This window comes from Bombus flavifrons, chromosome 3 (assembly GCF_040668555.2).
Source record: "Bombus flavifrons isolate JBK064 chromosome 3, iyBomFlav1_principal, whole genome shotgun sequence".
In the NCBI taxonomy this organism is placed as follows: domain Eukaryota; kingdom Metazoa; phylum Arthropoda; class Insecta; order Hymenoptera; family Apidae; genus Bombus; species Bombus flavifrons.
The window spans coordinates 12,391,872-12,419,520 of record NC_138444.1 but is presented as its reverse complement, the minus strand read 5'-3'; the positions used below and the strand labels follow the sequence as shown (position 1 = coordinate 12,419,520).

The 27,649-nt window shown below is 38.7% G+C and overlaps 2 protein-coding genes and 1 long non-coding RNA gene across 12 annotated transcripts in view; 2 read left to right on the top strand and 1 right to left on the bottom strand.

The window, feature by feature from the left end:
* Window positions 1-545: 545 nt before the first annotated feature.
* Window positions 546-16,118, top strand: mlt (tubulin folding cofactor E like protein mlt). Of its 4 annotated transcripts, none has more exons than XM_069109859.1 (7): window positions 555-896; window positions 5,785-6,023; window positions 9,331-10,344; window positions 11,731-11,900; window positions 12,890-12,998; window positions 13,261-13,365; window positions 13,617-16,118. In XM_069109859.1, exons 3-7 carry the CDS (start codon window positions 9,343-9,345, stop codon window positions 13,767-13,769), a joined length of 1,539 nt encoding a protein of 512 aa, XP_068965960.1. In that variant the 5' UTR covers window positions 555-896; window positions 5,785-6,023; window positions 9,331-9,342; the 3' UTR covers window positions 13,770-16,118. The 4 variants fall into 4 exon arrangements, with proteins under 4 accessions (XP_068965961.1, XP_068965960.1, XP_068965958.1 ...); XM_069109858.1 differs by lacking the exon at window positions 555-896 and adding an exon at window positions 5,467-5,670; XM_069109857.1 differs by lacking the exon at window positions 5,785-6,023 and having other exon boundaries at window positions 558-896.
* On the bottom strand, window positions 736-4,971 carry LOC138178228 (uncharacterized). 2 transcript variants are annotated; one of them, XR_011172637.1, is made up of 5 exons: window positions 4,681-4,971; window positions 4,103-4,590; window positions 3,579-4,014; window positions 1,348-3,355; window positions 736-1,278 (listed from the first exon to the last, which is right to left on the bottom strand). It is a non-coding gene; the product is annotated as an uncharacterized LOC138178228 (long non-coding RNA). The 2 variants fall into 2 exon arrangements; XR_011172636.1 differs by having other exon boundaries at window positions 736-3,355.
* A 2,266-nt stretch (window positions 16,119-18,384) lies between the features above and the next one.
* LOC138178226 (uncharacterized) overlaps window positions 18,385-27,649 on the top strand; it is a 40,105-nt gene continuing 30,840 nt past the window's right edge. For 2 of the 6 annotated variants that reach the window (XM_069109847.1, XM_069109849.1), the window contains exon 1: window positions 18,385-18,797. The gene's annotated coding sequence lies outside the window, so the exon portion shown is untranslated. Of the gene's footprint in view, window positions 18,798-20,737; window positions 21,980-27,649 lie in introns of those variants that run through there. The other 4 variants (XM_069109850.1, XM_069109851.1, XM_069109856.1 and 1 more) reach the window with 3 other exon arrangements.

Below are 27,649 nucleotides of genomic sequence, written 5' to 3'. Positions count from 1 at the left end.
GGTGTCATCGTGATTATTCAATATGTTGGTATATAAGTATTTATAATATCATTGAATTATAGATACGCATTTCGCAATGTGTGTTAAAAATTCTCTTTCTATTGCGTTAATCAATTTCCTTTTCCCTTGACACTGAAATTCTTAACGCGTTCTAATTGAATTGTTTCATTGAGAATACATTAGCATTAAACACCTGCAATCATAAACAGACAGCATAAAATCTCATAAATTCTACGAATAATGTTAGTTATTCATCAATCGAATATTTTTTATTTGCCATGTTATTTTAATTCAACAGTACAATGTTGCAATACTATTCAATATGTATAATTATAAGAAAAGGGGATATATATTACTATCATAAACTTCATGAATATTAACATATCATTATTAAACATTTCGTATAAATAAATAATCATCACATATTCTTCAAATCCTATTTCCTATTTAGCACATTATCTTAATTCAACATTACAATACAATACTGTATGATGCTATTTTCTCATTGGCGGAATTCACGAAGCCACGTGACCGTGGCGAAGAGATACGCATGTGCAATGTAGCGAGCGCTGTGCGGGAAGAGTAGATCGAGCTCCCGCCACCTCTACCGTCGTAACTAGTAGTGTGGCTCAGCTGTTTCTGTTTACTAAACAAAGGAGCCAGAAATCAGTTCAACGGTGGACAGCGAGCGGGACACGTTCGTGTGTCCGTCAGCGACACCACATCTCTTTTCTAACCCTTTTTGACCACCCAACAGACCGATCTCGCTTCATGATCGCAGACAAAAATCGCGAGTGCATCTAACCAGGATATTGCTCGGAGCCTCATCAATCGCTAAACCACCGGATACCCGAGCGATATCAGAGGGCCAAAGCACGTAGCAAGAAGAGGAAACAGTGAGTTTATCATCTCGTATAAAATAATAATCTGTTTGTCATAAGCTTAGTTGTAGGATCCTTGACCCGATTCCTTCATGGTATTCTTGTACTGCGTCTTCGTTCCGCTCTCATTCAATCTTTCCAAACTCGTGTTCGATCGATCCACCTAAGTAACATGCGTTTAATATAACGTTGTTTTGGTTATATCACCGACACAAATATTTCATTCGTTTTAGTAACAAGTTGTAAGCTTAAGTCCCTGTTATAAGATTCGAACGTGTTGCGTATCGGAAGACTCATGTATGACAATATGTCAAAGATATGATTCAGATATAGTAATAGTCACAATACGTATGTAGTGATTGTTATTTTTTAAGGTTATCCCTTTTCTTTCAAGATTCTGAAATAAATAGCATACAGTTGAATATAGATAGATAATATTTTGCTGACTTATGCGCTCGAACCTTACATAATCATTATCAGCTGTACGCGCGCAATCTACGCTTCTAAACAGCGTGTCTTGACAGCTGTTAGCGTCGCATTTTCATTATTTTCATTATTTTTATTATGGTTTCGTTATTTTTACGTCACTGTTTTACTTACGCCGTTTACTTCGATCATAAATGTATCAGATTAGATTTAAAGCTAATATTTTATATGTTGACATTTTTTAAGGGCTGGTTTGTAATGCGTTGAAAGATTGTCTGATTTATCGACAGTGGAGGCGACGGTTCATTGGTCGTAGATTATAGGTGTCGTTAGGTATAGTTCGTAAATTCGTCTTCCACAAATAAAAACGTATATACAATATGTGTAGATGATGGAAGTAATTAAATTGTAATAGAAGAACAAATTAGAAGTTTCTTTTATTAACCTTCAGAGTACGTTACAACATAAAGTCGAACGATAATAGAGCGTGAAAGAAGATCGGACAAAGAAGCATTAATCGTGAGAATTGCGTCGTTCCTTGTCTACTAACCTCAAGGCCAACGCAATTGAAAGGAACAGTACTTTAACACGTTCGGACATAAGGTAGCGCGAATTTATGCAGCATTAAACAGCAGCGTTTCGAATACAGATTTTATGTCATTAATTTCTCGATTCTTAATTCTCTTTGATTAACTTATTTACTGCTATACTCTCCACTTTCGATAATTATTTCAAAAAATGAGTATCTCTTTTATTTGAATTAACATATTTTAATACTTAATTTTTCATGATCATTCATGACAAAATACAAATGTTCGATGCTTCGTAATTGTTCTGGATTGTAAAATCAATGAAATGAAACATCAGCGAAATACGTCATTATTATCGTGTTCTTTGTAAAAAATCAATCTCTTCGTGGAGATTATTCAATAAAAATTTCCATTTACAGGAATTCTATCGGTCATTTTACACGCTGTGCTTACGGAAGACGTAGATTATGTAAACGAAAGCGATTCAACTCCACGAATAATGCTTCTATAAAGTTTACGATTATAGTAGATGCGTTTCCACGTCGAAAATATTCGCGTAAATAAATGATTAGAAAGCAACGTGCGCGGTCGTGCATTATTTAATCAGAGTATAAATGGACAAACTTTCAATCGATTTTCAACTATAGAAAGACAATGATTTGTTATGTATAACGTATCGTTCATATGTGTATAATAATATACACATTTATATGTTATATATAGATGTATATGAACGAAAATAATATATAAGATATCAATATCATCAAACGACATCTCAGTCATATCAGTATAACATATTACATACACATATGAACGAGAATATGTCTTCATATTTAAAACGCTATGAAACGGGAAGTAATTAATTTACTCATTCGTTAACATAAAAATTACGAATGGTTTTTTGTATTACCGTTTCTTACCAACGAACATTCTAAAAGAAACAGGAACTACCCGTATTTTTCTTCTTCATGGAAAATGATTTCTCCAAGTGGATAAGTAATTATTCTTCCATTTTCGAATTAAGATTTGCCTGATATTGTTTTTATATCTCGATTAATTCTCAAAACATGCTTCACGGTGAGCAGCAAGACAAAGGGAAAAGAAAACAGAGTTTCAGAGAAAGTGAGATTCCGCGTATCGGGGAAGCGATCGATCGATTTGGAACGATCCGACCGCAAAGATCGAGAGAGACTGTTCTGTTTTCTGTTCACGTTAAATCGTTGATCCGTGTCATGCAAGCGACCAACTTGAACCATCGTCGTTTGTTCGGAAGGGAGAGGCCCTGGTAGTCCTGGTACCAATCAGACGCGCATATACTCTCGTATATACATACATAGAACATACGGTGCTTGATGTATCTCTTGGTTTTCACACACACGTCAATAATTGCCGTGCACCGATGCGAGGCACGCTCTTAAAAGCCGAGAAATGAACAAAGAATAGGTGCATTGCGCTTACAGAGTTTCCCAATCTCGTTTTTCAGCTCGACTTTGTCTCGGTTCAACCTGTTAGAGTCATCTAAAAAGAAAACAACATGGTGAACTTAGTTGATATTCAATATCGTTTTCATTTCTAATATTCTTTATCATCTTAATTATTATTATTTAATATTTTTATAATATTATGTAATATATTATGATGATATACGTATGATATATTATAATATTCTAGTAATATATATGTATTCTCAAATAATTAATATTCTTTATCATTTTTTTATTGGCTAAGTAATTCAATTAACCTTGAATTATTCACTAGCTTCATCGAATGTCTCATTATACTATAGTTAACGATGAAGAAAACTCGTATTGCACGTGATAAGTAAACGTTTTAACGGAATAGAAAAATGGTTGGGAAACGCTGATATGTACTCTCCTGGTGTATGTACACGATAAAGAGATAGATCTTCTAAGCGTGTATCGTAAATACGTTGGTGTAGAGGTATATTGCTGTAAGTGCGTAGCTGATATATCTATACACGTGCATAATGCTCGAGTCGTGAGCAGAACGAACGGCAACCTTGGGCAACCAAGTAATATTCCGAGAGGCGGGAGAGCATTTGCGCAGTATATACCAGCCGCCAGCGAACTTTCGTCGATATTTCCTTCTACTAGCTTGTTCCTCCGGCAAAGAATAGATCTCCATCATCGATTTCCTCAATAACCCCCTAAGCAGAACTGAATACGATCTTTTCTTTGTCTTCATTACGAAGAAAGAAATCATATAGTGTAATAATAGAGTTCACGAAAGTATTTGAACACTTACCATAGAAAAATTTTATGTCCGTATTGTATCTGTTACGTAAAACATTTTCCATTGGTATTATAATAACATATGATTATATCGGTACAATTTGTATATATAAGTTACAAGATATTTACTGTAAACTTATATTTAGTAAGAAATTAGTATATATCATAAATAGTCTTAAGCATATACAATATTTGTTAAAGATAGACCAACTGAATATCGAGTTTTATTAATGTAATGGATAATTGACTGTTTAAATATTTTTGTCATCTCTGTGAATTATATACTTGTAGATGCTAAATATCTTGTAATTTCTACATGTATTTTCAGACTTGTTTCATATTTGATTAACATAATCATGATAGCCAAGTCTCATAACAGTGTTAATGCAATTTAAAAATGTTTTGTATAACGCACATAATGTGTTCGTAAAATGTGGCTAGAAATAAGCCACTGTATATTTCATCTTAAAGATCTGTACACTGTTTTTGTCTCGCCTCCAGCTAGAAAGTATCGTTTATCAGTTTTTATTATTTCCTATCGCTCCCATGAAAAACATTAGGAGGAAATTATAGTAGAAATGTTTCTCTTACTTGAGAGGGTCAATTCTAAGTTTTTCCGCTTCACATATCTCGCGATAGAACTTTCTAAGTCTTCACATTGTAAAGAATTGTTATTGGCGGGCAATTTATTTTATGTCTAGTTTATTTTGTAACGTAAGTATTTACTTAAATAAAGTTAAAATGTAGTGAGTACAACCATTTTGTTGCGTACAGACTCGATCATCGATACTCATTGAAAATCGATACCCATTGAAAATCGACACCTTTCTCCTCGAAACTAATCGCTTGTTAGGGAACACACGCGAAACAGAATCTGACTTTACGACTGACCCACTACTCGGCAGCTTCTGCTTGACATTTCGTAACAGTCATTAGTCGCGTATATTTAGCTGTGCGTTACCACGTGTGGAGACAACGTGCGAATTTCTCTAATATCGTTGAACCACCGGAAAGAGAGCAATCATCAGCTGTTAGAGGCATTTGCGTGCTCGCTTAAATTCAACCTGTTAACTCTGTAATCTACTTTTAGTATCTGTGGCATATTAGATGAATTTTAAAATTTTCGAACATAAAAGTTTTGGAATTCTCAACTTTTCAAATCTTTCGAATCTCAGAGTTTTGTTATTTCTGAGCTTCTGAAATTTTCGAATCGAAGAATTTTAGTAGTTTAGAATTTTTTAATTTTCAAATGTTCATATTCACTACATTCGTAGTTCTCATATTCACCGCCAGAGGGACGAATTACCCATAAAGCGTCAGTATAAAAATTTCAAGTATTATGAAGTTACCGTTTCTCTCTGCTCGAGCAGCTTTTAGTTAAATTGGTTTCCTCAACGGACGCTTGTTGCGATTCATACGGTTAATTTTACAAGCGCGAATAGTTCGTATGTAAAATAATCGGTCGAGGAGAAAGTAACATGTTCGCGTTTAGCATTGTTACTGTGTTTCGATGTTAGACCAGTTAACAAACATTGCGACTATGTGATGCAACCCGATGCATTGTATAACCTCATTAAATCAGTTTGTATATTACAATTGGAAAATCTTTTATGCCCGTTTCGTTATGCGTATTATCAAGATTTTGATGTGAACAGTCTTTTGAAATTTTTCTAACATATAATGAAATATTTTCAGACTTCGATTGGACAAATGAATCGTTCCTGACCTATGTTCCCTAACCCCATTCGAAAAGGAATCACCGTGTGGGAATCAGGGTATCCAGTGACTAATTGCATCGACCTGTTGTTCCGATTCCTGTGCAACGCCAGCAATGGCAACTCGAAATCTTACGAGCCACGTTCGCTTTTAGAACCACTCGAATGCTTTACGATTCACTGATACACTCGAGGTCTTGAAAACTTTAAAATTAAACGGTAACTTTCATATTCAATTTTATCCTTGTTAAAGAAATTATTCCTTGATTCTGCCACTTCTGTAATTACGAAATAAAAGATTGGTAGCGAAGATAGACGAATTTTGGTTAGGACAGTTTTAATCCTTGTAAATGTAATTGATTTGCAACGGTATTTGTGGCATAAAAAGATAGGGGATTTCTAAATAAATAAGCCGTTAGCTGAACTTTCTCGATTAACACGTTAGATACACTTAAAATTACAAATATATAGCGTTTTAACAGTTAATTACAAAGCAACATCCAATTATAGAATCAACGTAGTATTGCAGAAATAATGTACTTGAAGAGCAACCTCTACTCGTCCTCTACAACTGATCCTCACAACGTAACACATTGAAATATCCTATCAGCATGGACCGAAGACATAAAATCAGTCTCGATTATCCTCAACCGCAGGTTAATTATATCAATATCTATGCAGTTTCGCCATGCCGATTAAGTACCATTGTATCCGATCTACGTTAACCATTCACCGAGTTATTAATCAAATAGCCCACTAAAGAGAAACCGGTTAATCGAATTTACTTTATGCTCGATATTAAAAGTGATGGAATCGGTTTGAAAGCGGTTCGAGCACATCGCTGGCAATCTAATGTATATGTAGTAACCATGCTGCTTCTAGTGGGCTTCTCGTTGGCAGACCCGCGCCGGAGAAAGTTAATTTCGCATGGCCGTTGAACCGATATCGCGATTACGTAGGGGAAGCCGGGGAGTATAATGCAACAACGACTATTATGTCGGTCCACTGCCATGCGTCGAGCGGATCGCGCGGACCTTTGTCTCTTCGCTCTCTGTCCGACGATTTTCCACAGGGTTGAAACTGTTGCGTGCGTCCTCTCTGCCCCTCGTGAGCAACGCGGACAGACGGGGACGCTAGTTTTTCTCGAGTCCGGTACGTTGCTCACGATTTAACGAGGTAAATTCGCCGTTAGAAAGCGCGAGCCTGGTGCAACGGACACAACGTATAGCATCTAGACACAGAGAGTAGCGAACCACGGCTGAAAAGTTTCGCGTAAATGGAAACGACACGAGTTGGCTTGTCTCCAAGCTCGCCTCGTGGATGCGTTTTTCTTTCGGCCGTTGGCACGTCGGATCTCCGCCAAATTGACGCAACGTTTTCCTCCTGCCGCCGTCGGCTCTCGCGATATTCCGTAATCGTCCTCGTCGCAGTTCGTTGCACTTGTACGCTTTTAGTTTTTCCTTCTCTCGGATTTTTCGAGTAGAAACTGCCGCATTCCATTCTACGCGATTCCTGCTTCTTCTCCGTACTCGTTCCCTGTCATTGCGCGCATTAACCTCCGTCACGCTATTTTATACAATTGATTTAACTGTAGTTAGAATGCTAGATGATATATATGTACCTTAGGCAATTTTACGAAGCCATCGATACGAACAATCACGACACTGTATTGCTATTTGCTATTATTTATAATGACCGATATGATTTAATGTTCGGTGAAAGTCGTACGCGTTCAAATCGACTACCGTTTTAAAGCGATTTCGTCAAATGCGCAGCACAGACTGTAGATTCGATTCTACGTAATCATAGTACATGTATACGCTAGCGTCTATAAGTACTTGAACACCTGCTGCAATTCTACTGTTAGTTCTTTACCACCAGCTGTAACTGCGATCAGATGTTCAGTCAAATTTAAACAAGGAATATATCTGCGTCACTCGAGTTCCATGTTTATTCGTAACGAATAGCTGATACTTCACAAAATCAATCCTACTTTTAGAATGTAGTTAGGAAAACATCATATATCAATAGCTCTAAGATCTCGACATTGAACAGACGTTTCATTATTGCTTCTTTATTTATAACAACCAATTATATTTATACTAACATGTGATAAGATTAGAACCTAGAGCTAGATCGAAGAATTTCATTTCAAGTATGTCTTACCTTATATACATGCGCAATAATTTGCACTTAAATACTTATGGATATTAATGTACGTGTAACGAGCAATTTGTAAGTTCTGTTCCTCTATACATTATCTTCATACTACTATACGAAACATGCTATAGTATAAAATAGGACTGTCGGAACTCCCATGCTCCTACAGGTTGCTCGCTTCACCTTCCCACACTTTGTATTGGTCGTAAAATTGATAGAAAGGACCGATCGACGGGAACAAAGTCGAGAAATGCTTGGGAATGATCTTTGTCCAGGGAGGTGGGAGTGCATCGAATCTGAACTGCGTCGCGGATAGGAGAATCGCGTGGGTGAAGCTTGTTCGATCACAGAATCGTTTTCCAACGACGACAAGGGAACCAGTACCGGTTTTCCGTTGCGCAAAAAGACAATATCGCGACCTTAACGGATATGGTCAGACCAGATATTCCGCGTGTCCGACGTCGACCTCGGGGATCCATTCGGTCCACGGGTTTTTTCCTTGTCTCAGCTTTTGCCCCTTTTCGTTCTTATTTTTTCGTCTTTTCTTTTTTCTTCCTTTTCTGGATAACAAAAGCTGTCTTGTACGTTGCCGCCAGAGACGACTCTTTGTCTCCTCTTTGTCGACTATTCGGTTCTATCCTCGGAGATGACGATCGGGTCAATGGTGTTACGGTAGAGTAGGGAGATCAGAGTACGTGTACTCGGCACGATACTGTACTTGAGAGTTTTTCAGGATGGTGAACGAAGGAGAAATGCGATAAAGTATGAGAAAATTCTAAGAGTAACATACTATTGTAGTTGAAATATATTTGGCAAAATTAATTCACGTACTTACGCCGTTGGCCATAAATATTAGAATATGCGTTTTTTCAAAAATTTTCACAACTTCTTCTTTATTCGGTGTTTTACGTTACGAGACACATATGATGTTTATAGTAAAACAGCTAGGACATAAAAACGTTCGATTTATTCCACAGTAATCACAAAAAGTATTGGCACAGATCCTTATTTTCCAGTGTACCGTTTTTCAATCGTGCCCTGCATTACAATTTCATAGCATCAAATGTATGTATTCATGAAAGTATTACTGAATCGTATAAAAAATATTTGAACCTAATTAATTAGTATGTAAATGCTATGATAAAGACAATGATGTACCGATACTCTTTATAGACACTGTAAATAATTCTTGTTGTACTTAATCTTATGGTTGCTTATGTATGTCATGAGGGTTTTACCAGTTCTCTTTTACCGTTGCAAAACGTGATTGTTACTTGATAAACAACTAAACGTTGATAAACTATAAACAAAATGGAAACATATTGAATAATCTAATAATCTAATGATGCATGTTGATCGGTTTCAGAATGCAGTAAACATGCCGTCGTTGCTGGAAGCGCTGGAGCTGAAGTACGGCAGTTCAACGACCGACTGCTCCCTCACGGACGAGGAGATGGAATCGAGCTCGCCGAAGGCCGCCCTCTCGGTCAGCATTTTCATTCCGAAGAAATCACCCCGTCATACGGTGCCTGCGTTGCTCGTCTTACAAGATTGCGACATCGAGTCGGCTGGAAATGACGCAGAAAAGCTTCGAAATAAATGCAAGAACGTCGAGGAACTGGATCTCGCGCAAAACAAACTGTCCCAATGGACCGAAGTATTCGGCATCTTACAGCACATGCCGAAGATCAAGTTCGTCAATCTCAGTTTTAACTGTTTGGCCGAGGTTTTCGAGATTAAACACGGTAGTTACGATCTACTAAAGAACCTAGTGTTAAACGGGACCAGAGTGACCTGGTCAACCGTTCAGGGATTGATTCGTTTACTTCGTAACCTGGAGGAGCTGCATCTTTCCTTGAACGAGTATAAAACGGTAGATCTAGACTATCAGATGCCAGAGAATAAGAATGTATCGGTGAGAAAGCTTCATTTTACTGGCAATCCCGTTGAAATATGGAACGAAATTTCCAAATTGGGATATGTCTTTCCGAATCTGGAGAGCCTCGTGCTGGCAGAGTGTCCGATAAGGTCGTTGGCTCTCGCAGACAATAGGAACTCGAACGTCGAGCCGTGTTCTAAGAAAGAGTCGGAAAATCTGAGCGAAGACAGTGAGAATATGAACAGTCTGGATACCGAGGAGAACACATCGGTGGATGAAAAAGGGAACAGGATATTCAGCGAGGGAAAGGTGAATTACGACAGGTCTGAGTCGGAATCGGAGTCCAGTGGGACGACCATTAGGTCCTCTCACGATCCTTTCAGGAAGCTCAGGTTCCTAAACTTAAACGGCACGCTGTTGTCCACGTGGGACGACGTGGAACGACTGGCCAGGTTCCCAGCGCTTAAGTCTTTGAGGATTCAGGGCTGTCCTCTTTTCGAGGTAGAGATCCTCCCCTTTTCCTCGTTGTTGCTGAAATACGCTACTGTTCATAAGAATTGGGACACTTGCTGATTTCATACTAAACGCAATAGGATTATCAATAACTGCGTATTGATTATTATCAAAAATATTCGTGCAATAGAATGAAATCTTACGGAGGAAATTTTAGACGAATCGAATATTAGAAAATTCAAAAGATTTTGCTAAGAATCTGAATGTGGGTCATGGACAGATACAGTGGAAAATCTAATAACACAAATGTTAAAATTCATCGATAACATAGAGGGAAAATATAGATGAGAAAAAGATTTGATTCTATTATTGTATTATTTTTGTTTAGATAAAACGGAATTAAAGAAAAAGAGACTGTAACAAGATTTTACTGATTCTTTCGGTTTATTTTATTTTCGGTGAGCGTCCTAATAACTGCTGAACGGTGGTGTACATATATCTAGAATCTAGAACAACCTCGAATCAGGCGAATCGACCGGATAAAATGACCGTGCGAAGGAAGTAGAAAAAGAGAGAGCAGAGAAGAAGCCGCTAAGATGTAAAACCGTTAAGACAGCTTGATCTAGTATGCGCCACTTCGGACCAGTCCGTTTTAGCTGTATCGAAGTAAACGTTGGCACGAAACCAACCAGTTTAAACGTATATAGCTTTTGAAAACAAGCTTTCCGCTCTGTTAGATCACCCTTTACAATTTTTGAAAGCAAAAGTTGAGAATTAACCAGGCTTGTCGAGTTTTCTTAATCGAAAGAGTTACAGTCAACGCAGTATTCTCAATTCGTAACGCATATCTGCTGCGTTTACTTTGAAAATTCTTTTAATGATTACAATGAATTCAGCGGAATGAAGTAAGACCATCTTCTTTATAATAATCGCGAATGAACATTTATAGATACTCTTCATGAACATGTTATGTATGTCATATAAAATATTTTGAAATTTTATTAGCGCTACATGTTATGAGACTTGATCACGGTCATATTGGTAAAGTTAAAAACGAATTTAAAAGTATCTGGGTATAGAAGTTACAAGATTTATTACAATTACAATTTATAAATATTAATTACAATTTAGTACAAGTACATGTATATGTATTTCGCTATGTTTACATGGCAAAAATATTTAAGCAGTTAATTATTCGTTATATCGATAAACCTTGATATTTATTATTATATGCTCAGGATGACTATTTATGTTACATATTAATTTTTTTACTGAAACGATATATATTTGCAAATTTTACCAATATAATAATTACAGTCGTGTCTCGTTATAGTGTCAATGAAAGATCAGAATGTTTTGTATAACACATACAATATGGACATGAAGGTCTTCTATGGTAAATGTGCAAGATTAAAAACTACTGAATAATTGCAGAGTCCTCGAGAATACACGGAACATGAGAGGCGGCAGCTTTTGATCGCCAGACTTCCAAATGTCGAGACTTTGAACGGCGGCGGCGTGATATCCTCCCAGGAACGCGAGGACGCCGAGAGAGCCTTCATTCGTTACTACATGGACAAACCGGAAGCAGACAGACCCGAAAGGTAAATTATTTCACGCGATTCTCTACGATGACGCCCCGGTTTTTATTCCTTTGTTTACATTCGATTCCTGTTTTTCCATTTCTATTCTTTTTTTATCCAATTTCCATCTCACGTCCTTAGTCATCGCCTTTTACGCTGTGCGGCCTTTATTCTATTTTCGTTTGAATGTTAATGATACAGCAAGATAGAGACATTTGAATCACCTAAACTTCAACATCTCAAAATTCTATCTTGAACTTTGCAGAGAATAATCGAATTTGTACATTATGGGGCATTGGTAATCCTTATTATAGTAACAAAAAAATAAGAAAATTTCATATGCTTTAGGTCCAACGAGGAAATATATTGGAAACGAAGAAATGAATCGAATAAGCCTATGGTAACGGTTATTTCAGTCAACGTGAACGTATTACATAAGAATGAATACAATAAACAACAAAACAATTTCTAGAAATAAAGTAATATACACGTGCTACTGAATTATGATCATTCCAACTGAGGATATTAATATCAGTTGATCAGACTTCTTTCCTTTTGATGAGTATATTTTGATGAGGATATTAATATCAGTTGGTCAGACTTCTTTCCTTTTGATCAGTAGAACTTATATTGTGGTAAAAAAGTATAGGCGTTGAGTTGTCAATGTACTTGATATATTTCACTATTTATCACGCCGCTAATAATAAGTTAAGCAGTCTGTTTCCAAATGTAGATCGCTTAACAATTGTACATAATTTTGATGAATTTATGCGGAGAATCTATTTGGTGAATCGCGAGGCAAATTACTTAGCTCAAACACCCTTCTGACTCAAATAACCCTGCCTCACCTTTATTCTCGCGACCAATTTCCATTTCCATTTCGGTTACTGCTTTGACCGTTTCTATTCTAAGTCTGAACTAGAACCACATAAAGCTATTCTAGTTTCACGGCCATAGTTGTCGCCAGTGAAACGAATATCCGTCTGACCCTGTTCCGTCTTCGTTTTCAGGTACTCCGAGCTGGTGGCTATTCACGGAAAGCTGGATCCTCTGGTACACGTTGACCTGACGCCTGAGAAAAGGGTCAAGGTCACATTCACTTACGGAGACCTGGTCGAGGTATGAATTTACGTTTTGCTCGAAAACCGATCATAAGTAGCATAATTGAATTTCGAGAATATCGACCTTTCCGTTCGTCCTATGTCTTATCTGTGATTGCTAATTTATTCGGCTTGTTTTATTTACTCGATGAAAGAGAAGAGCTTAAATTTAACAAAGAGTTTTGAAGAAGTTCGCGAAGTCGAGCAAAGAAAGGCGTGGCTTCTTCTTCTTCTTTTGCATCGATCACTTAAACTGCTATAAATATCGATGATGCTTATAGGTTCGCTCCATAGACGTATACAGAACGGTTTTTGAATTGAAAACCAAACTGGAGACGATGGTGAAAATCCCAGCAAATAGGATGAGACTGTTTTACGTGGATCAGGTTAGCTGCCCTGTCAACTATTGTCTTACCAGCTACCTTTTTTATGCTTTACAGAACGTTTGGTTCCTTGAAAGACCCTATAAAAAGCACGAAATCGCAATATAAGAATTCCTCATCCTTCCCCTCGCATCCTGTCCTGGGTATCGCATTAAATTTCCAATATAAGCTCTATACATATAGTAATCAGAGGTAAATTAATTTCAGATATTCTTCTGAACTCTGCTTTATCTTAAAATTTCGTTGTGTTCAAGGTGATGAAGGCGCAATATGGACCAGAAGAGATGCTGTATCCGAACAAGCAGTTATACCGATACAACATTCGGAACGGCGACGAGATCATAATCGACAGCAAACTGAATCGGTTTGTGTCGACGTCTTCGACTACGTCTTCCATACGTTCATGAAGAAGGTTCTTCAGCGAATCGTCGGACGACGCGAAACTTACCTGACAGTTGTCAGGATCTGATCTCCACTAACGGATCTACGAGTCGAAGGTCTCATAGGTCTCGATTATAGATCAGAAAGACTCGGGATTTTTTATATATACACGCCGAGTAATTGTTCTAGAAATTATATTTATCGATTCTTCAGGGTTGAGAAGCATAACAAATACATTAAGGACTGAATGAAGAGGCGAGTTTGTGCGTGGTGAATGGCCTCACGAGAAAGAGAAGTTTGAATTTTTACAATACGCGGACACACTAGACATATTTGAAGAGAGGGAGACGAAATTTTCACTCACATAGACACACGTATATTCTGTATCATGTTTTTATGAAAAAGATTCAGAGGATGGCGTCTGCAATGAAGTTTGCGACTCTTTTTCGAAGCTTTGCGTTAATTGTTAGCGTAGATTGCAATCGAGCCTATCGGAGAAAAAGACGTAAAGTACTTAGTTGAATAGTATCCGATTGTTTTTCGTGTAGTGAAAGTTACTTGTTGCTTAAGGACGTGAAAGTTTGTACGTTGGCCATATTGTACAGAAAAAGTCTTATTAGTGACTCGATTGTAAAATTCGCATGAGATATATCAATAAAAAAAATATCGTAGAGCTAAATGTCGCAATCGCGTATTGGTATCGATTAGAGACGAATACATTAATCGATCAGTCATGATACTTTTAATTCCTCAGCCAAATTTACCATGTTAGAAATGTTATCTAGTGAACTGTTAAATTTGATTTATCAACGTTTTGTAACAATAAGAGAGTTCGACAAAGAGCAGAATTAGCCGAATTAGGCTCGTAAATGAATTTTTAAACTATGAAATAATTCGCATACTTCGGGACAATGCAATGAGTATGATGGAAACATGAAAAACGAACGTCAGAATTGCCGAGGAGAATGAAAACTATTTTTGTAGATCGCAGCTAGACACGATGACGGCGCCATAAGAATAAACAGAAAATCATGGGCGATAATAAAAGTTTACGCAGTTATATCTTGGCTCCAAGGATCAAAGTTTCGTGCTGACTCATAAAAGAATTCTTATTTCACGCTGAAGCAGTATAATATCAACTTAAATTGCAATATACATTTTTATATAAACTATAAAAAAGCAAAGAAAGAGTGATAACCGCTGTGATTGTTTCTTTCTTATACTTTTACGTTTATGTATCGATATAAAGAAACAAACACCGCCGCTTCGTTACAGATGGAATATAAAGCCATTTAATATAATTTTTGCATTTTCGACATGTACTTAAGCTTGACAGTCATCGATAGGTGATAACTGTGAATTTAAGCGCAACTAACAACATACGTGTCTAAGTTTCAATAATTTTAGATAATTTACGGTTGTCCTTCAGTGTATCCCTTATTGTGTGGAATTCATAAAATATCTAAAAAAGAATGAAACACGAGGAAGCTTATGATTAACTCGTGGTCAGACTAGGAAGAAAGCAACGATATTGCGCGTTTTGGCTTATTCCGTTTACAAGGAAAGAACCTTGAAGAGTCACTTAGTGCCTGCCTTTTATTAGCATAACTCGAATATTTCTAACACTGCCCTTGTAAATACCATGAACATGTGAACTGCGATGTAACTTCGTCGACTCTTCATGGTAGTGCGTTGACCAGTCTGTGTTTTTTACTGTGAGCAACCTTCTGCATTGGAATATTTCTTAGTTCTGAGAAGTAAAAAAATTCTTCAAGAGTTTTTTTAAGAAATGGGTGGATTTAACAGTAATAATCTAGATATTTCAGTGCAGGGGTTGTAATGGTTATGAAAGAATGAGATAGAACTGCATGATTAACCCTACTGTAGGCAACCAAGTACACAGTTATTCGTTTCTACATTTCCTGCACCAATTTATTATTTTCTAATGAGAATATCGCAACTTAAATTCGATGTCGAAATTTATGTAAAAATTTAGGATATTGAAGCTTCGAATTTGCTTATTGACTCGTTAGATAAACTTTTGTATTTTTGTTGTCTAAATAAGGGTTAAAGAAGAGTCGGTCGACGCTTCTCTGAAACATCAACTGCGGTATCGCGTACGTTCTTGATGTTGGATCTCAGGGTCATCGGCAATTTCTCAAATTGAACGAATCGTATGAAGCGTCGTTTGATCGATGCAAGTAATCACGAGCAAACAATGGGCAAAAACACGATGGCCCTGAGATCTCCACGCCCTATAATGTGTCTAGTCTCGGAAAAGGAAACTCTGCATTGTTCTCACTTTATATAATACGATCCTTTTTTGTGCTGGCGCAAATGTGTACGTACTAACGAAATAAAAACTTTATATGAGACGCCTCGTGTTTCCCTGCTCGATGTCGATCATCGATCACGAATCATGGATCATTAACGTTAGAAATTCAACTTATATTAGCTTTAGCTAGAACCATTATTCTTAGAACCATTATCGAAGGATAAAATGGTTACACGCACGTGCCACTGGCAACGGTTAAGCGCACAGATCAAGTCGTTGTCTTGGTGAAAAAGTTCGATCTGCGAGGAGCGTGCCTCAGGATTAAAGCAAATTATGTTTCGCGATCGAAGGAAAGTGATTAGAGAGGTATGAGATATTGGCGTTAAATCTTTGTTGTTACGAGTGAAAAGTTTGTTATTTGATACGTTATTGGTTGCATAGGGTACACTATTTTGACGAGAGCATGCAAGGACTGCGAGCGCATCGATCGCGAGAGACGCTTGGCGCCGCGACGGCCCTAAAGGGCGACGCCATGTTAATTGGACGACGCATGGGTAACTTTATCATCGAAGCAAAGAAGTCAGTGTCAAATTCTGAAATTCCAAGCTATCTCTTATAATTCAGTAAAAGGCAAATAGACGTTAAATTACATATAAGTAAAGAAGAAATAATTCTAACGTTAAAATATCGATTCTGATACAAGTTGATGGACATTTTCCAGGGGTAACGCCAGCGAGTAGCGCCAGCCCTGTTTGCTGGGGAGCGTAGTTCTATCCGATAGCGGTGATACAGAGGTGGATACATAAACTCGAGTACCCTGTAAGCTCGTTAATCGCAAACATAGCCACGGGGCCCATTAAACAATTTTGTACGATAACTGCATGTCGTTAGTAAACGAAGCTTTGTACGCTATCTTCGTTTCTCTCAATTAACAAGGTAATAACGTAGAAAATGGTGAACACGGTGTTAAATGTTTACCCAGCTTTCAAATGTAACGGGAAGAAATGCTACGCGCGTTAGGTACAATTTTACGTATTAAATTTCTATTCATATCTAATATTCTTTTATTTTCCTGTAATTAAATCGTCTGATGTTCCCTTTATTCCGTCAAATCGACGAATAAATTCATCAATTTTTACCGAGAAAAAGAGAAAAGTACAATCGTGCCCCAAGATTTCATTTCCCTAGGGTTCTTTCTCGTTTTCTATCAATTTCAGATCGAGCCTTTCGTCACGATCGATTCTACCTACCTACGATGCCTATCTACGACTCGACAATTAACGTCACCGAGAAATTCTCTTCAGTTACATGGTACATGATCCGAACCGGAATAATAGAATGGCACGAGGTGACAGCTCGTTACGAGGTTCCACCTTTTTTCCTTTTACCTTTGAAACTTTACGACCGAGTGGGATCGTGACTAATCCTACCCTGGGGGAGCGTGCGCCCCTACTATGCACTAAATCCACAGAGAGGACTGCATCGATTCTGGCGCCCTGTCTCTCTCTCGATTTTCCACCCTTTACTCATCGTTCGTATTTCTTTTATTCGCTTTCTATTTTATTTTATTTGCCGTTCGATTCTATCTTTCCACGTTTCTTGTTTTTAGTTTTTTATACGCCAGCGAGCCGACGAAAGCATTTTGCAATTTTTCACCAGGAATTTTTGCACGAGGAACGTAGAAATTTGGGGAAGCTGCGAAAGATGACGACGACCAGCTTTGTTCTTATAACGGTAGAATAATTAGCAGTATCAAACGAGTATCTGAGAAGTGAAATTGACCAACACGACTTTTTATAAACGTCTCAATTATTATTATCCAAGTAGATGATTATTATTTATACGTAGTATTTACGTGTTTGTATGTTCATTGCAAGAAAATGGCATAAATATTTGTAAATTAAGAGGAAGCGTATTAAGAGGAATTCATAAGAAGAAGCTTTTAAGAAATTGTAACATTCTATGCACTTTTCTTTGCTTTCCTATATCTACGAAGATAATATTGTAACAGAAGGTTCGAAGTTTTGATAAAAGAGCGCTATACTTGCAAACTAAAAGGCGAGAGCGAATTTAATTTCGATTCAGCGAAGCGATGGTTTCAAGTAAATGTTCAAAATTGTCGTGGGAAGAATCAAAGAACCCTATATCCGCCAAATAAAAGTTACAGAAAGCAGATTTACCCACTAAGAGAAACCTCGTCTCAACGATCAAGTGCAACTTTCAAGTTTCAAATCTCAGAACTGGTGATGGAAAAAATCAACGAACCCTGTATTTACAAAGTAAAAGAACAATAGACTAAGTTGTAGCCTTCGGTAGTTACTTCAGCGTATAACTGGGACGCTGTTTTCAGGTAAAATTTCAAACTTGGCGGTCAAAGTGCGAAGAAAGATTGTGCCGGTGGCCCGAAGCTGGCGAGACTGCATCCCTGGCTGGAAGTAGGCAGTAGGTAAGGGCAGAGCGAGGAGCGTGTGCGCGGTGGATGGAGTGCGAGCATGAGTAGGACGTGGGTCGTCGTGTGTCGCTGCAGAGGGCCGAGAGAGCGTGTCTCCTGCGGAACACAGTTGGCACGGACCGTCAAGATGTAAGCTGACGGGCAGAGAACGCGTGTGTGACGGTACGCCGCTGGCCCAGGCCGAGAGAACGTGCCACGAGGAAGAAGAAGAAGAAGAAGAACAGGGAGAGATACGATCTGAAACGGGCCGATCCGGGAGGATGAAGTAGAGCGGGAACCAGGGATCGATTGCTTCCCGATTGTTGGCATGGAGGACACGACACTGGGGTAAGTAGTAAGACACAGAGCTGGGTTAAGCCTGATGGCTATCTGTTCTCTGCTTAAAGGGGTGCGTTTGGTTTCCACGAAAAATTCATTACTCGTCGAAATCCTATTAGCAATTCCGTGTCGTTCGTCGGTATTCGTATTTCACTGTGTTTATCGATAGCATCTAGTTATTCATATTGGGTTGTGTTCATCGTAGAGGCCAGGATTCGACGATCGATGCGACCTACCACAGATCCCAGCGATCTATCTTTCTGTGGCTAGCGTCGGCTGGCTTCGACGTCGAGGCAGCGATTCGTTGCTCGCACCACCGCTCCAACCCACCCCCTTAGACACGCTCGAGGTCATCGTTGCCCCCAAACTGAGCCAGGATACCATTGCTCGATCGTTGCCAGTTCATTCTGCTCCCGTTTCATTCCTCTCTCACGGCAGATTTTCCGTTTCAAATCTAATGATCGTTGGCGTTCGAGTACGTGCCTGGAGACTGGGAGTATTCGCATCGACGAGGATGTACTATCAACGACGATGATGATGAACAGCGAGTTCTCTTGCAAGAGGGACGAATACGGGACGTCGTGGTAAACGCTGGGAAGCCAACACGGTTGCGTTAATAAAGCCGTCACGGCTTTCCCTCGCAGCGCAAGAAAGAAAAAAAAAGCAAAAGAAAAGTTGTTAGCAGCTATTTACCTGAGGGCTCTAACCGACCCCTACAGTTTTCGAGATCGTCGCCGCTCCGTAGAAGGCTTGAACGCGTGCTGGTCTCGTTCGCGCCTTCGTTTCCTCTTTCACGAGACTCCGCGTCCTTGTGATCGTGATGGTCGTTCGTGCTTCATTCGTAAGGCCTTTTTAGACGAGGGAGAGAAAGGACTGCTCGAAGCGAGAGAGGCTTCCTCTTCGCCGATCGGGTCCTTCTTTATCTTCGCAAGAAACACCCGTTCCCCCTTTTTCTCTCTTTTATTTCGCGTTTCAAACACGCGAAAAGCGGGTCGTTTGAAAAAAAAGGTCTTCGTCTTGGTCGTTCTCTTTCTTCTTGCCGTTCTGCCCCTTTCCCCTTGGTCGTTTCTGCTCGAAACGAAAGCTTTCTCGTTAATATCCAGCGCTCTGGCTCTCTCGACCCCTCGAAAATCGTTCGTCATTCGTCGGGAGACGCGAAACGTTGTCTGTTCGTCGCGTGTCCTGAAAGCTTGCTCACCTCTCCGCGTGAATAGTCGATGGGGTTTCACGAGGCTATCGAATGACGGGGCTCGTCGAAGTACGTCAATGGGTTAAGGAGGAACTTAAAGCAACCCTTCTGCTTCGAGGAATAACCAACCAACGCTCCGACGCGTCTTTTCATCGTAATTCTTATTCCAGTCAAAGAGAAACATTCGACGAATCGACGAGTGCACCTGTTCCACTCGTTTGAGTGCACGCAAAGACAAGGATTTGCACAGAGGAACGAGTGGCCGTGCAAAGAAGTCAAAGGTGGAGGGAAAGACGGTCGTTATTTAAGACTGTGAGTCGGCGAAAGGTCACGGAACACGGGTGAAACGAAGCGTTCCTTGAACAGTGGTCGAGTCTTCTTGAGATATGAAAGAGAAGAGGATGCATTGCCGCGAGAATTGGGTGCGGCTACAATATTAATAGGCGTCGATTCGAAAAGAGGTTGCTGCCGCCCAGTTCGATTCGACTAATCAGCGCTGATTGATCGCATGGAACTGCGAAGCAAGAAAGAAAACGAGTTGCAGTTTTGAAAATAGCCAGGACACGCTTTTATGTTTGATATATCTGATCGATTTCACTGTCTGCTTGAGATGTTATATCAGTGAGACGGAGTATGACGACATGGACAACATGTGCAGGTGATCAAATGCGAATGAAGAGAGAGAGAGAGAGAGAGTTAAGGCCTCTTAACTCTTTCAAGACTCAATCTCAATTTAGATTGCGAGGAAAATATCCTCTTATTAATTATTTATTATTGAAACACATATTCTTTCGCGTTCCTGCGTTATAATATGAAATTTAAAGCCAGCTCTCACCCAAGGCAAATACGTTTATCGTTTAATTAGTGGATAACTAATTGTTGAAGTACAACTTAGCATTAAAACAGAAGCCGTGAAAGGAAGTTGGCTAGAAACAGGATCAACTATTTCCAACGACAAGGATATTAAGAAACTGGAACGCAGGAAGAACGTTTGAAGAAACTTAAATTCCTGCAGGATATTAAGAGCTATTTTGGAGAACTTTCTGTCGTCAGATCGAGCAACCAGATCTATACGTAAATTAAGGTGTAAATTAAGCTACGAAAGAATTAGCAGTGGCGATACTTTCGCTCTGCGCATTCTTTAAACCGCGACTGGCAAATGAAATCTCGATGAGGTTGGTCTCGATTGAAATATCTCGAGGGCAAACGCCACGAAGAATGCTCGGATTTTCTCCAATAACGGCCACCGTCGACGGTGATAAATTTCACGAAACAGCTGCTACGCGATCGTATCATTTTAAACCGCATCTATCATGAGAGAAAGAAATTGAAATTCCAAGTGAAAACGATCTAGCGTGTAAACGCACGGACCGCTTCGATCCGTTTAAAGGGATCGGCGTTCGAGAACTGCGACGGAATTAACCCGACTTTTCCCGATATTACGCTCTATCGACGGATTTTCAACCATCGACGCATTCCTGACCTGGATTAAGTTCCCATCCGCTCGCATTCAAACGATTCCCGCGATTCGACGAAAATAAACAAGCGTAGTAACCGAGTATCCAAAGAGGCAATCGCATCGTAAGAGCCGTTTAAGAGGTGGAAGCGAATCAGAGACATTCAGAGTAGTGGCCGCGTCGTCGAAAAGTGCATCCAATGATCTGTAGTATCTCTATTTCGTTATTTCTATCTTGTTAAATGTACGACTCGTATAACGGTGGAAACAAAGAAAAGAAAAAGAAGAAAAAAGAAAGACTTGGTCCCGTGTACATTGCGCGAACGAATTTGACGAGCCAACGTCACGCTAACACGCGTCTCGCTCGCATCAGCGAGATTCCACGCGACCCGGAATCCGCATCAGTGCGTGTTTCTGGTGACACTCGACAGCAAGAACAATGAATTCGTTCATCCGTCATCCGTGAGGTGGATCTATGACGAACCAGTTAGTCGGACGATTTTCATCTTCGTCGGTGGAATCGATTGGAAGTTACCATCGCGACAAGTAAGAACTTCATCGAAACAACGAGAAAATTGGTCATCCTGGTCATCCTTCGTTTCTCCTATTTCTTCCTTTTTCTTTCTTTTTCCTCGACAGCGAATCGTTTTCACACGGTGGATCGTTTCTCGCCGAATGACTGATAATTAATCTTTCGTCGCGCCGAGGCCAGAGGAAATTGAATCAAGATCGAACAAAGGTTCTTCATATTCGTTCGTTCTTTTCCTTTTTTCTCTTCCAGTTCTTTTCATTGATTCTGTATTTTTTTTTTTTTTTTTTTTCGTAGATAGACAGAGAGAGAGAGAGAGAGAGAGAGAGAGAGCATTGGTTGCGGAGGATCGTCACGGTTGATCGCGGTGTTACGAAGCTGCGTCGCGATAAAATCGATTCCCCCGGAGCGTGCGAAAAAATATCCGGATGGGATCGGAATTTTGAAAGCCGTCCGAGCAGGAGGACGTTTATAAATAAACGGAACGCGTCGGTTTTGCTGCGCAAACCGTGAGGAACTTCGCGTTCCAACGTCGCTTTCCTATAAAATCTATCAAACGTGGCTGGTCATTTCTTGGCATCTAGGAAATATGCTTGAATAATATATGCATACATCTACATACGTACGTGTGGAACGAGGAAGGGATACCAATAAGGAGATACTAATATAGATTGTCCTGTTTCGCGACGACACGCTTCCAATTCACCGTCCATTAACGCGTATCGTTGCTCTGCGCCTGTTCCTACGAGCAGAAGATACCTCCAATTTACGCTTCACGAGTGACGAGGCAAAACGCTGCACGGATATGAGTCAGCCTGATTACTTCTATACCGAGTGATTCTTTATTTTCTAATCATTTATCGTTCAATTGAATGCAATTGAAGAAGTGCAATATAAATAGAAACTCGTTTCATTCACTAAATATCATAAGGATTATAAAAAGAAGAAGAAGCAGGTATATGCATTTTTATAGCATTAAATTTCCCATAAATGCATAGCAATTCATAATTTGATAGTCAGACTGATTACTGTTTCCGGCAGTGCTGATATACATGGCCTTATTTTTGTTTTTTTTATTTCATTTTTCATGAGTGCAATTGAGGAAATGGAACATAAGTGGAAACTCCTTTCACTCATTAAATATTAGAAGAGTTGTAAGAAGAAGCAGGTATATGCATTTTTATAGCATTAAATTTCCCATAAATGCATGGCAATTCATAATTTGATAGTCGGACCGATTACTCTTTCCAGAAGTGCTGAAATGGATGGCCTTATTTTTGTTTTTTTATTTCATTTTTCATGAATGCAATTGACGAGATGGAACATAAGTGGAAACTCCTTTCGCTAGTTAAATATTATAAAAATTATGAGAAGCAGCAGGTATACGCATTTTTATAGCATTAAATTTTCCATAAATGCAAAGCAGCAATCCATAACTTGATAATCAGGCTGATTACTCTTTCTAGGAGTACTGCAATAGATGGATCTATTTTATATTTTATGAATGCAATTGAACAAATGGAACATAAGTACAGATTCGTTTTACACGCTGTATATTATAAAGAGTACTATGTCTTGGATAGTTTACATAGTTTAGCATATTTTTGCAACTTTAAATTCCTCATAAATGCGTGAAAAATGCAAATAAATGCAACGACGGTGATTCTTACTTTTATTAAACTGTAGATATTTAAACGTTTAGAGAGAATTTAAATTTGCAAGAATTCACAAAATGTACAGCGATGAGTCAAAATATCCAAATAGAGTTTATAATAATATTTCAAACGTAAAATAAATTCTAACCCCAGGTTTCGTATTTTTAATTGCATTCATGAGAATATGTGTTCGCAGTCTAAACAATTGCAGTCTAATCATTGCGACGGAAACTTATCTCAAATACCATTCCTACTGTAACCAAAATTTTGTCTGACTAAATCACACGGCAAATCACGTTCCCTTGAAAGATCAGATTAAACAAGACTCTACTTTCTCTTTGTCAAAGGTGCATTTCTCTTCTGATCCATGATCTAGGATCGTAATCCTCAACGTGGCATTTTCTGTTCTCTCTGTCGTCGTATAACTGGGCTGTTGAATGTTTAAACACGCTATTAACGATCGGGTGGATGATAGAAATCGGAGAATTTACAGTAGGGTCCCGTACAATGCGGTGCATCTTCGTTCATAAGTGTCAGAGCACTTGCAGAAAGTGAGAGTATCTTCTTGAATAATTAGTACACTGTTTAAGAGTTATTGTTAGACTTGGCATTTTTACTAATCTACAGTCTAAAAGATTCAACCAAAATAGAAAGTTATTCTATATTTATTAAATATTATAACGAATGCTATATTTTGCGCTTATTTACAGTGGATGACGAAAGGAAGTTTTAGAGGCCGAGCAGTAGAAATAAACGCCACAATATTAAAGAAAGGAGTTATGATCGACTTATAATTAGAAAGAAATATAAGGGTACGTCCAAACACCTTTTTGCCAGCCATAGAAATCCACCATCTACTCCGAACAATGCCAATGAAATTTCCAAATGTTTCCTGTAACACGCGTAACATATTCGTAAAAGGTATCCACAAGAGTTTCGATATTGTCGCGAGCCTGCGTATCATAATGTATGTGCTGTAATGTAACCGGAGTGAATCTCTCTAGTTATAGGGTTATACTACTGTTGTTGATGCGTTTCGAAGAAAATGAGGGAGGAAGAGTTGGTGTAATAACCGATAGGAGAAAAATCGATGGGAAGTAGGACGGAATGGGAGAACGGAGACGTTCTTGTACAATATACCGGGGTTAAAGGTGAGGAAGCTAACGGGCGGCGAAACGACGAAGACCCCAGCGTTCGCCGTTTCATTATTCATCGGGCGCGGTTGTTCGTTTGGCTAGGTGGAACGATTATCGGTTATCGGCGGCTGGACTGCTCCTTTCCACTTTATAAAAGAAGGAAGGAAATCGTGTGTCTGTCCACGATATAGCTACGTGCACCTAACTAACGCCGTGTGTAACCGCTAACAAGGCTCTTCTATTTATAGCCACGGTGTAACGTCGCTTCGAGAGCGGCTCGAGCTCTCTGTTTTCCGATTTTCTCCGCAGCCACGACCTCGCTGGAACTGCACACGTCCGTAGATCCGAGAATAGAGCCGTCTAGTCTCTCTAGATGGAACGAATCTGGTCTGATAACACCGCTGCTGTGTCCCTTCTTGCCGTCTACTTATCATCCCCTATTCGTCATACGGACAACCGCAGAGACGGTTATAGAGGAGATTCGTTAGAGGATGTGTCGCGAGGAATGTATAGAATGTTAACGACGACGTCCTTTGGTCCTTTTCAAAGAAAGATTCTTCGTGAAGCTATGGTAGTATTTCAGTAACTAGTCATAGATTGACTCCTCATTCGGTGTATTAAGCATTGGAACTTGATTGCGTATTTTTATGCACTTGCATGGGAAATGTAAAAGTGCAACAATGTGGATAATGCACATAAAATGCAAGAATACAAAGAATAAGTAAGGTAGTTATCGGTGAAGTATCGTATTATTTTCTTTAATTGGTTAAATTCTAGTAAAGTTAATAAAAACATGAAATTTCATGAAAATTTGTGACCTAATTCGTGGTTAACATTTCTTAGAAAATTCTGACAAATTTTACTTCGTTTAATATTTTACAGTTGCATAAGATATCGCTGTGATACTCGACTTCACGTTTAATGCAGTATATCAGAATTTATGTCTTTACTTTCGAAAATGGAAACTATAATTGGAAGTATTCCACTGGATATCGATGGTTCAAGATCTAACGTAGAATGTAACTTTGACGTTGTTGTTCGAGCTATAAACCCGAGTAGTTCCACTTTACACTCGAATCGAGTGCAGTTTTAGTACAGATCCGGCCAATAGTGGTGAGCTATTGCTTGAAACCGGCGTTATCAGGAAATGCAGACCGAAGCACCAACAAAATCGTCTCGATGTTCGTCTGAATGGCTATTAGACCTATCTTAGTTCCTTCTCTTCTCTCACTCCTCATCAAGCTTGATCTTCCTTTAAGATAGATAGGACTTTTCAACTATTGGCACTATTCCATGATCTTGCAACCACTCCATACACATTAACTATTCTTCCTGTATGTACTTTTCTCAGTGTCGTTGACCTTTTGACAATATGGCAAGGTAAATAAAGAATGTAGAATGAACTACTCTCAGAAAATAATTATCTTTCCGACTTCAAAGTTTTCTGTGTCTCTGGTGTTGAAGATGTGATAGTTCGGTAAAAGTGAAATATTAAAATATTGTATTTGAGAAAGTATTAAAATATTTGAATATTTCTGAAATAATTTGTATATAATACGATACGTTGGAAGTAAAGCAAAATCATTATATTATTACTTTAGTATTCTAAAGTGATGTAACATAATAGTATTTGTATTTACTTTTAGAAGGTAAATTATTTAAAAAACATATATACAGTATCTTTAACAATACTTTTTTCATAATGGTTTAAGTCTTCAAAGACTTCGCAGTTTCGGTATCTAAAAAATACTGACAATATATTTTATCTGTATTCTAGATTCTAGAGGGTCTCTTATAATACCGATCATCCGCACGCTCCTTAAGAATTTAAAAAATTAAGTCTCGTGCTAGCTTCAAACGCAACGAAAAATCACAGTGTCCCTGTCGAAGTACGATAGACTGGATAATTTCCCTGTAAAAAAAGAAGAGAAACGTAGAACTAGAGCTGAATAGGGAACACAAAGGGAGTTCTACCTGGTCTAGACAAATGTAACTGAAAAACGAACGCCACAGACCGTGAGGTAATTCCTTTGAACTTGTCCGTCAAAAAAACAGCCTCCGCAAACACGGTCGGCTCGGTCACGTTTTCGAACTCGATCCCAGATCGGTGTGTGTACTCCCGTCTCCGAGACAAACGGAGCACGAAATTGCGTTCGAGAGGTCCAAAGGATAGGCTGAACGAGCTGACACTCGTTTCAGTAGTAGAGGTCGGCGCTGGTTAGACACGCGTCTGATGATTCACTTGTTTCATTCCATGCTGAAAGAAATTTTACTATAAGTTCAGGACCTAGCTGATTTAAAAAGTTTCCATTAATATCTTAGAGCGATGTTTGGTTATTGGAATGTGAAATGTGGAAACGAAGGCGAATAGGCAGAGAAATTTGATATAGCTTCAGACTTTTAGACGATTTGACCAGTTTCTGTTACTATTTTCTAAGGTTTAAAGGAAGATTCTAAGGTCTGTTTAGATGTTAAACACGCGGTAGTTGAACGATTAGGAAAGAATAGGAAAAATTAGTCTTTCCTTTTGGGTTTGCTTGACTGGATATTGAAAGAAATTGTACGTAGCTTTAGAATTTAAATCATTCGAAAAGCTTCTGTTATTATTTTGGAAGGTTTCAAGGCATATTTACTTGTTATGCATACGTGGTATGTGAAATATTTGTGGAAAAATAAGGAAAATTGGAGAAGGTTCGAGTATCGTTTGTTTCAGTGAATGCTGAAAGAAATTTTAATCTAAAAGCTTGCGTTATTATTTTGCAAGGTTCCAAGGTGTTTAATTATTGATATGTAAGTATACGTACTTGGAAAATTTAACGAAAACTGAGGAAAATTAGATGCAGGTTTGCGCGATAGCGAGATAAATATTTTACCCTTGTTTAAGCTTTGGATGACT